The following is a 10846-nucleotide window of genomic DNA, read 5'->3' as shown; positions in this document are numbered from 1 at the left end:
TACTGTTTCATTTCAAAATCTTAAGACTGAGTATATGGCAAATATTTATTCGTCAAAACTACTAAAATAATCGTTCGGGAATTAATGTAGATATTATTTTTTAGATGAAAAATACATTCATAAAAGTGCATTTACATTCCAGTGAATGCATTTTGAGTAGATATTTTAATACACACTTATGAATTTATTTTTATGTTCTCCGTTTCATTTTCACCCCCGTCGTTTCATAATGAAGTCGGAGCGAATGTAAATATAATAATAAATTGAAGTCTTTATCGGAGTACACATTGTACATTCCTATTGGTGGACGCTTAGAATGACAGTCCGTTCCTCCAATCATCGATCTAAAGAGAGGCGGGACTTCCGTTGACAAAACATGGAATGAGCGGAAACCGCTGCAGAAAACCAACCGCCTTTCCTCGCGTGCTGTATCTGGAGCAGGTTTCAGTGTCTGTCGGCCTGAGAAACGGACCGCGGACGAACACAAACGAGCAGGACGAGGAGCAGGTGCACAGAGGGACGACAAGATGCCTCACAACTTCCGGCCCGGGGATCTTGTCTTTGCTAAAATGAAGGGCTACCCCCACTGGCCGGCCCGGGTGAGAGATCACACACCCCCACCAGCCTCACCTCAGCGCCCAGCCATTCACGCAGCATATGTATACATGTACAGCTTCTGCAAACCAACTCCAATTATATATTAATTAAGAGTCTAAACATCTGAATCATGTGTTTATTTCATATTATTACCTCTAGTTATGAATGTATGAGGCTCACAGGAGCAGCAGCAAAGGTCGCGTGTCCTCAAAGTGCTGTTTATTTGTGTGTTTTATATATTAGGAACCATCTTTAGATGCCTGATGAGGTAAAATCTGAATAACTACTAAATTTAGACTTGGGGCTTTTATATTCCTTTGGTTTAAAAACATGTAAAATGCAGTGAGGGGGTTGAGTAGTTATGTTTACACATGAAAAGACTTTCTTGCACGTGACTTAATCGGTGCAAAGGAGAAAACTCGTTCATTAATGTGTACTTAATTCTATAAACTTCCACTACTGAAGGTCTGAAGAACATCTGATCATCTCCTTTTAATATTTCTCCTCCAGATTGAAGATGTTGCAGAAGGGGCTGTCAAACCTCCTCCTAATAAAGTCCCCATTTTTTTCTTTGGGACTCATGAAACGTACGTATATTTCCTGGATTTGAATGAGCAACAGGTTATTAATGTTGATAAATGGATGCATATTATTTGTTATGAGCTGTGTGCATTGCCTTAATGTCTTCTCAGTGTTTTTAAAAGTATGAAGAACCTTTTAAGACCAGATTTGTTTTCTCTTTTTTCAATCGGAGAGCTTTGTAGACACCTTCGTATATTAAAGTCGGCATGAAATGAAAAACCACCCAATGTATTGTTCTCACTTGTAAGTTTCCGTTTGGATAAAAGCGTCTGCTAAATGATTAAATGTAAATGCATGTTGCAGATCTGATCATAAACACTTCATCTGTACAGTTTCATTTGGTAAAAGAGAGTTTTAAATTCATGATGTTTAATTAAAATGACATAAAAATGAGCGTGATGTTGACAATTTTACAAAAATGCATAGAACCAAATTTACACCCTACATTTTTTGTTTATCTGTTGCCACTTCTGTTTCATCTCAACTTTTATAGTCCTGATTTTAACTCTCCTTTCAGAGCCTTCCTTGCACCCAAGGACCTTTTTGCGTATGAAAAGTACCAAGACCAGTATGGGAAGCCCAACAAGAGGAAAGGGTTCAATGAAGGCTTGTGGGAAATCCAGAACAACCCTCACGCCTCCTATAGCACACCTGCAGTGAGACTTCGTTTCTCTGGCTGTAATCGTCTGTTGTTTCATGACCGCACATGCTGATTTGTTACATCTTCCTTGTATTTGTTTAGCCTGCGTCGTCATCGGAGAGCGAGGACGACCCGCCTGCGCCGGGAAGTGATGCGGAAGATGACGAGGAAGCGGTGGTGCCAAGGAAAGCTGAAACAGGAAGTGATGATTCTGACTCTGGAAGTGAGGATCAAAGGAAGACGGCAGTGAAGCGGAAAGCTCCCGCTGCAAAGGTATCCAGACTCGAAACAAGCCAACGTGACTGATTGTATATCCACAGCTCATCTGTCATTGTTTCTCTCTTCTCTTGCTGTTTTATGCGTTATACTTTCAGGTGCTCTGAATTTCTCTTTTCAAAGCTTTTAATGTCGGCTTTAGTTAGTTACACATTCACTAGTGGTAAAATGAAGTAGTATTTATTTAAGCAGTGAAGTCATTCTGTGTTATGAATGTATTCATAGCTATGCCTAAAGTATATGGGTTTTTTTTATGTTTACATTCTGTTGTACACATCCTCTTTAAAGAACTTGAGAATTTAAAGTGGCTGAGAACTAAACTGCAGTGTGCTTATAATAATAATTAAAAAAAACATATTGTCCATTGATGTGGATGCTAATATAGATTTCGTTGTAGGTGTGAACAGGCCTTACGGGATTAGTTCACTCCAGAATTAAAATTTAATCAATTTTCACCCATGTAATCAAAGATGTTCATGTCTGTCTTTCTTCAGTCGACAAGAAATTAAGGTTTTTGAGGAAAACATTCCTGGATTTTTCTCCATCTAGTGGAATCAGTGGGTTGAAGGTCCAAATTGCAGTTTTATTGCAGCTTCAAAGAGCACTACACAATCCCAGCCAAGGAATAAGGGTCTTATCTAGCCTAAAAAACATGTTTTATCTAAAACTTTGCAGCGGCCGCCAGTGAAGAGAACACGGGCATCATCTAGTGATCGAGATGGAGAGGAGAGTGGATCTCCCTCAGAACCTGAACCATCACCCAGCTCGGACTCTGACTCCGGCAAAAACAGCGATCAGGTATTCCCGCCTCAAACATCTCATAGCTTCATTACTACCAAAAAATGATGTGTAGTTAATAAAATGCCCATTGAAATCATGTAAACGAGTTACTGATGTGTTCTCCAGGACTTCACACCTCAGGAGTCGGGCGGTCGAGGCGGCAAAAAGCCAGCAAGCAGAGGCAGGAAGAAGGTGAGACCACCTCATTGATCTCATGTGGCCATCTATAATTACATGCTTCCTGGATCTTACACTGTTTTTTTTTTTTTTTTGTATTATTGTAGAAGGCATCATCTGGCTCTGATTCAGAATCGGGCTCCCGGTCAGATCAGAGGGCAGTCAGGAGCGATTCAGAAGACGAGAAGCCCCGCCCGGCCGTCTCTGGATCCGAATCGCAGTCTGGATCCAAATCCGACTCCGATTCAGAGCCACCTCCTCCTCCTGCAAGGAAAGGCACACAAGGGCGTAAGAAAGGTGAGAACATGCGCTTTGCAAGGTGAATCCAGCACATATTATAATTAGTTTCAACGGTTGAGTAGTTGCGTTTAATGGCAGCACAGTGGATGGAAACATTACCTGAGACCGTTGTCCTCGGATATCAGGAATCCTAGACAAGTACATCAGAATACTAAAGGACACTTTTTTTTTTTTTTGGCGTCATTCTCCAAGCGGAGAAACCTCCACCAAAGCCACGAGGAAGGAAATCCAAACCAGCTCCAGAGAGGGCTCCTTCTTCTTCATCAGACAGCGACAGGTGAGTTTCAATATGATGAATATAGTATTCACTAGGGCTGCACGATGTGTCCTTTAAGCATTGATATCGCGATGTACGAATCCACGATAGTCACATCGCAGGATGTGCGATGTAGGCTGTCGTAGTTGATCCTTTATTCATTAACTGTACTGGCCAGCCGCTCCCCGGCTCTTGACGAATGTGATTCGCGGATTAATTGCACAGCTTAACCATCGTAGAGTGAAACTTTATCATGTTTATCCAACACATTATGCACGTGTTTTTAAGTCCTGTCAGTTTAACAGGGCAGAGAGAGAGAGCGAGAGAAACAGAGAGAAAAGAGAGAGAAAGCACGCACGAGAGAGAGCGCGAGAGCGCGCGCATGAGAGAGACAGAGAGAGAGAGAGAGAGCGCAAGAGAGTGACAGAGGGACAGACAGAGAGAGAGAGCCAGCCAGCCCCGGCCACACGCTCACAGTCTTCAAACAACACGAGCGCTGTCTTGCTCTCTCCCTCGCGCATATTATTCAACTGACACAATGTTGTCGATGTTTAAATCATTTAAAATGAGAATGTTAGTGTGCTCACTCCATTTTTGTTTGTAAGAAAAAAAATTGATTCGATTTCATATCGCAATATATATCGCAGAAAAATAAAATATCGCAATGTTATTTTTTCCCAATATCGTGCAGCCCTAGTATTTACTTTCCGTCATAAATCAGTTAAAGGGATAGTTCACCCAAAAATGAAAATTACCTCATGATTTACTCACCCTCAAGCCATCCTAGCTCTATATGACTTTCTTCTTTCAGAGGAATACAATCAGTTATATTTAAAATGTCCTGGCTCTATAATACTTTATAATGGGGGCCGAGATTTTGAAGCCCAAAAAAAGTGCATGCATCCATCATAAAAAGTGCTCTACTTAGCTCCAGTGGGTTAACAAGGGCCTTCTAAAGTGAATTGATGGTTGTGTAAGAAAATCTTCTAAACTGTATCTTAAGCACTATTTTAATGATGTCCTTGCTATGTTTCTGAGCCTTGATCTTGTAAGATCCTTGCTGTCAATGCAGGGTCAGAGAGCTCTTGTAACTCATCAAAAATATCTTAATTTGGTGTCTAACTGTGCGTTCACACAAGACGCGAATTGCGTGAATAGATTGATTTATTTGCGTGTAGTTGGACGTTTGAACGTTTTGAGTTTATTCGCTTAATTCTTGCATGAAATTAACTTTGCAACTTCACTTAACGACGTGAATTCGCATTATGGGAGGGGCTTCTGCCAGTTGAGTTCACGTAACAATGTGATTTCAACCACCATTTATTCTGATTATTTTCAAAATATTATTGTTATGGTGTCAAATCTGTTTATTTATGAAGACGGGAGCTCAGTGCTCATGTATATGCCAAGAGCAGCCTCGACTCGGCTAGTCCTTCTGACATTTGCCGCTGACACTGATGTCTCTTTAGTAGTTCAACATTAAATATAATTTGTTTTGGGTAAATCTAACAGGTAATATTTGGTCTTTTGGTCTTTATTCAATTAATCTATTTCTTCCAAGCAAGATGTAAATCGCGCTTAACGCTTAATTCGCGTCTGGTGTGAACGCACCATTACAGGTTTGGAACGACATGAGGGTGAGTAATTAATGACAGAATTCTTTGTAAATCTTTATTGTGAATATTGTTAATAGTTTTGGGAAAGTAGGGAGCTAGACGCCACCTTTTGTTTTTGTAATGTTTGGATCTCTGTTTTTGGATTAGGTAGTTAGGTTAAGAGAATTGTAATTTTTTTTTTTTTTTGTTTTTGCTTCTTTATTTTGGATAGGTAATTTACAGGGTTTAATATTTAGCACAATTTGTTTATTATTTTGGCACTGTCAGCTCCTGAAAGTGGATTACCAAATAAAATTCAAAAGAAGTTGATGGTACACGCTTGGAAATTGGGGGCTCGTCCGGGAACTATCCCTTTAATTTGACGTCAAAAATACAATTCACATGATTATGACTTGAAAGAACATAGTTATAACAAGTATTCTGTGAATTTCTGAGGAACACATGGATGATTGAGTTTAAATTTTTTTATTCAAAGTGACAGTGAGACAGACCGTGTCAGCGAGTGGAAGAAGAGAGACGAGGAACGGCGGAAGGAACTGGAGGAGCGAAGGAAGAAAGAGGAGGCTGAAGAGCTCCGTCGGCTTCGGGAGCGAGAGAAAGAGGAGGAAGAGCAAAGAAAAAAGGAGAAGGAGAACAAGGCCAAGAAAGGAAGCAGCAGTGGCAGCAGCAGCTCGGACGATGAAGTGGATGATCACCCTCTCAAAAAATCCAAGAAGCCTCCGCCTCCCCCCATCCCCGCACCTTCAGACTCCGACTCGCCAGCACCTGCAGAGGCCAGTCAGCAGAACTTCACCCAGACTCTTTCTACTAGTGTCGCCGCTCAAAATGTTGACACTGTGGGTTGTTGTGTTTCCTCTTCAGGGGAAGAAATCCGCCAAACGTCGAGACAGCCAGAAAGGGCGGCAGAAGAAGGAGAAGGAGGTGAAAGAGAAAAAAGAGAGGAAGATCAAAGAAAAGAAGCATCAGAGATCAGAGGAGAAAGACAAAACCAGGCATGTATTTGGGAATATTTATTAGTGTTCTGAATTAGCCTTTAGTTTTACATTGGTAATTTGATTGTGTGTTTTTGTCACTTATAATTTTTTGTATTTTGTTTTACCTTTTAATTTACTTTTATTTCAATAAGTTGCCAATGCAACTTATTTTTGTATCTATAACGTTTTTTTATTTTAAGTTTTTTCTTTGTAAAGTGTTACATCTTATATTTTTATATTATTTTTATTATTACGGTTTTATTTGTATTTCAATTAATAAAAAAAAGATTTTCGTTTATTTTAAAGAATTTAGTTTAGTAGTTTAAATTAAGAAAAACCAGTATAATTGAGATACTATAATAGTTTAAAGGGGGGGTGAAATGCTCGTTTTCACTCAATATCCTGTTAATCTTGAGTACCTATAGAGTAGTACTGCATCCTTCATAACTCCAAAAAGTCTTTATTTTTATTATATTTATAAGAGAAAGATAGTCTGTACCGATTTTTCCCGGAAAAACACGAGCGCCTAGAGGCGTGACGTGTGGGCGGAGCTAAAGAATCACGAGCGCCAGTAGGATTTTGAGTTGAGAGCATGTGGAAGCTGTGACACAGATCCAGATGCTGAAATTTAACAAGAGCAGCATCAGCAAAGGCGCTATGCTATGTGGTATGTACTGAAACTGTATATATTTGCTTAGCGGTTTTGGAAAATGACTAAGTTCCACTTTATGTCGTCTTTTTTTTTTTTAAGCTGTACATGTGGAAAGTGCAGTTTGATGACAACATCGCATGTTGTTTACTTGATGTTCTTACGCGCCGATAGCTAAGTTAACAACACAGAGATATTTGAAGCAGTTTTACTCACCGCATGCGGTTCCAGCACACGATCGTGACCCTTTTCCGTTGGGACTGCATTATCCTTAAGAAATAAACGATGTGCAATCCGAAATGCAGGGAACAAACAAAAACACTTGCATAACTCCGTTGATGCTCTGTTAAAATAAACTCCGTCCACTGGTGCCTTAATGCTGTTTCTCTTTTGGTTATCTGTGTAGGGTTGTCTTGCCCTGGCAACCAAAAACACACGTCTTTTGTGACATTTCGCGACGCTCTCGCTCTGATCAGTGAATGTCTGTGCTCTCTCTGCTCTGCTATACGGGAGCGCGCGCTCTTCCGGTAGACCCATATTAGGACCCATATAAGGAAATTCCGCTCCATCTAACGTCACACAGAGCCATACTCGAAAAAAACTTTCCGAAACTTGTGACAAACCGGAAGAGGTTTTTTTGGAACAAAAATACTCCTTCAAACGTACAACTTAATTTTTGAAACTTTGTCCATGTTTAGCATGGGAATCCAACTCTTTAACAGTGTAAAAAACTCAGTACGCATGAAATAGCATTTCACCCAAACCCCCCCCCCCCCCCCCCCTTAATGTTAGTTAATGTTTTTTTCCCTTTTTAAAATAAGTTTCATTTTTATGATGTTATTTTCAGTTTTAGTTTATTATTAGTTTACTAAATTAAAATAAGAAATGTTGCATAGGCTTCTAGATAAGCAGAAGAAAAAAATATTATATATTTTTTTTTTCATGTGTATTTTTTTCAAGTAACAAAAATGTGTTGTTGTTTTTTTTTTTTATAATAATTTTCTTTTAGTTAACTATAATAACACTGAAAATAACACCACTGTTTCCCTCAAGGCCTAAGGCCGAGAAGCCGAAACGGAAGCCAACGCGTCTATCCGAGAAGAAAGTCGAGAAGAAAAAAGGTCAATTGAAACATGTTCTCATGGCTGTTCAGTCCTTTCGAGTCATTTCACAGGCCGTCAGACTTTAACTCTTGTTTCTGTCGCCCTGTCTATAAATCCAGAACCCTCTCCAGAAGAGAAACTCCAGAAGCTCCACACAGAAATCAAGTTTGCCCTGAAAGTTGACAACCCAGTAAGTACTGACATCATCAGCCTACCCATGTCACTTAAAACACAAAATTAAAATGACTGGAAACATTATTCTACCAATTTTACTGCAAAGTCTAGTGTACAAACAAGCAACGAGTTTGGTCATACTCTCCTAGGATGTTGATTCATTGAATCAGTTGATTCAAACCTGTTCATATGGTTCAGTGGTATTTAATGAACCACACATGACCCTCTAAACTTTCAAAATGCTGTTGAATTTAGTCATATATATATATATATATATATATATATATATATATATATATATATATATATATATATATATATATATATATATATATATATATATATATATCAGAGGCTGTACGTGTGAAAATGAGATGATGTGTGAATTCCCTGGTATCATTCTGCATCTTGTCTTCTGCTTCCTTTCGATCTGTAGGACATTGAGAAGTGTCTGCAGGCCCTGGACGACATCAGCTCAGTACAAGTAACCACTCAAATCTTGCAGAAGAATGCAGATGTTATAGCTACACTCAAAAAGGTACAAACATTTGCCATTTAGAATCCGTTTAAAGGGATAGTTCACCCAAAAATGAAAATTCTGTCATTTAATAACTCACCCGCATGTCGTTCCAAACCCGTAAGTCCTTTGTTCGTCTTCAGAACACAAATTTAGATATTTCTAATGAGTTACAAGAGCAGAAACATAGCAAGGACATTGTTAGGGGAAGTTGTGGCCTAATGGTTAGAGGGTTGGGCTCCCAATCGAAGGGTTGTGGGTTCTAGTCTCGGGCTGGACGGAATTGTGGGTGGGGGGAGTGCATGAACAGCTCTCTCTCCACCTTCAATACCACGACTTAGGTGTCCTTGAGCAAGGCACTGAACCCCCAACTGCTCCCCGGGTGCCGCAGCATAAATGGCTGCCCACTGCTCCGGGTGTGTGTTCACAGAGTGTGTTTGTGTGTGTTCACTGCTCTGTGTGTGTGCATTTCGGATGGGTTAAATGCAGAGCACAAATTCTGAGTATGGGTCACCATACTTGGCTGAATGTCACTTCACTTAAAATAGTCCATGTGACATCAGGGGTTCAACCGTAATTTTACAAAGCTACGAAAATAGTTTTTGTGCTCAAAGAAAACAAAAACAACGACTTTATTCAACAGTTATGTTTTCTGTGAGTCACCCTATAGCGCATGTATACAACGTAACGTTATGCACGCAGATGCGTCGTTTACGCTTGGATCTGAACTAGGGTTGGGCCGATAGACGAAGCCATCGTTCCTCGATGCTTCTGACTGTCTTCTGTCTTTTAGATTCGGCGATACAAAGCTAGCAGTGCTGTTATGGAGAAGGCCACTGCGGTCTACAATAAACTAAAGCTCCAGTTCATTGGCAAGATTGAGACCACTAAACCAAAACCAGATGAAAAGAACCAAGAAGCCAACGAACAAGACGCGCAAAACACAGGTAAACGGGTCATTTTTTTAAATACGTTTTCACGTGCAGTATTCAAATTTTGTTTTAAACCATGCTTGTTCCTTCCAGACGACTCCAAACCAGTGAACGGTGAATCAGAAAATGAGAAAAAAGACGTTTCTGAATCGGAAAACAACCCCCAACCCACAGACCAAGAGAAACGCGATGAGCACCAATCCCCGAACGGCATCAGGTGAAGAGCGGCCACCTTTCGCCTTCTTGGTCCTTAAGCAAAATAATCACACCACTTGCCAATTAATTTAGTATTCGTCTTCCAGGCCCAATCCAGATGAGCCAGCAGATCAGCAGACGCTCCCAGCTGACTCCCCAGCGGCCGATCTGGCAGAAGACACAGAGGTAAAAGAGGACAGCAGAGCGCAGGACGAGCAGATGTCTTCTGAGAGCTGAACGCTTCACAGACACACTTTAACTTCCTCCGTTCATTCGTGTTACTTGTGTCTGCCCACCTTTGTGACTTACATGAGTTTTTCGTGTTGTACATAAAACGTGATATGAACATCGTTAGCACTTTTGAACCGGGACGTCATGAGGCGAAACAAGCGCCTTCATCTAAATGTTGGATGTGGATGATTCTGCACTCCCCACGTTTGGTCCATCGAGGGCGAGCGTTTTATTTCAGAACCACGCTGACGTCTTGGAGGAAGAACACCCAAGCCCTATTGTATTTGAAGACTTTGCTTGTACTATGTAGCTGCTTTTTATGAGTAAAACCTTTTCTTTTTTTTTTTTGGGGGGGGGGGGGTCTTTTTAATGAAAAATTAAGGAAAATGCTTTAAAAAAAAAAAAAAAAAAAAGCAGAGCAGTCTGGTTTTGTGTTCTTTGACCCACTACGCCATACAGCAAGAGATCATGAGGCTTCAACATCATCATTATTATTATTACTACATCTACAATCTACATCTGATCTGTCTGGTATGGATTTCATAACCTTCAGTGTCTTTGGACTTTCACTAAACTAACAAACCGTAGACCGTTTGTTGTCCGTTGTTTTGGTATTCTGATTATAACAGCTTACATCTGCATAGGTTGACCCATAATAATGCTATTCTTTATTTGTATGTCATAAAACACGCTTCTCTTTCTTATTATAAACCTGTTTCTAGTGCTGTGTAACTTGGTCTGAGATTTTTTTTTTTTTTTTTTTAGTATCCGTGAAGGAATAAATAAAAAATTCCGCATGATGGCCACAACTTTGAATGTTTTCATAGAAGGACCATGTTTTATATTG

General features: G+C 40.0%; 1 protein-coding gene across 2 annotated transcripts; it reads left to right on the top strand.

The window, feature by feature from the left end:
* The first annotated feature begins 371 nt into the window (after positions 1-371).
* Positions 372-10586, top strand: LOC127988450 (hepatoma-derived growth factor-related protein 2). 2 transcript variants are annotated; one of them, XM_052591211.1, is made up of 16 exons: positions 372-599; positions 1108-1184; positions 1697-1835; positions 1922-2092; positions 2771-2893; positions 3002-3067; positions 3160-3349; positions 3545-3629; positions 5706-5997; positions 6086-6216; positions 7901-7968; positions 8070-8140; positions 8561-8662; positions 9435-9588; positions 9667-9790; positions 9876-10586. In XM_052591211.1, exons 1-16 carry the CDS (start codon positions 528-530, stop codon positions 10003-10005), a joined length of 1995 nt encoding a protein of 664 aa, XP_052447171.1. In that variant the 5' UTR covers positions 372-527; the 3' UTR covers positions 10006-10586. The 2 variants fall into 2 exon arrangements, with proteins under 2 accessions (XP_052447171.1, XP_052447170.1); XM_052591210.1 differs by having other exon boundaries at positions 5700-5997.
* The last annotated feature ends 260 nt before the right edge of the window (positions 10587-10846 follow it).

The sequence above is a fragment of the Carassius gibelio genome, chromosome B22 (assembly GCF_023724105.1).
Source record: "Carassius gibelio isolate Cgi1373 ecotype wild population from Czech Republic chromosome B22, carGib1.2-hapl.c, whole genome shotgun sequence".
NCBI lineage: Eukaryota > Metazoa > Chordata > Actinopteri > Cypriniformes > Cyprinidae > Carassius > Carassius gibelio.
This window is presented reverse-complemented; position numbering and strand designations above follow the sequence as displayed.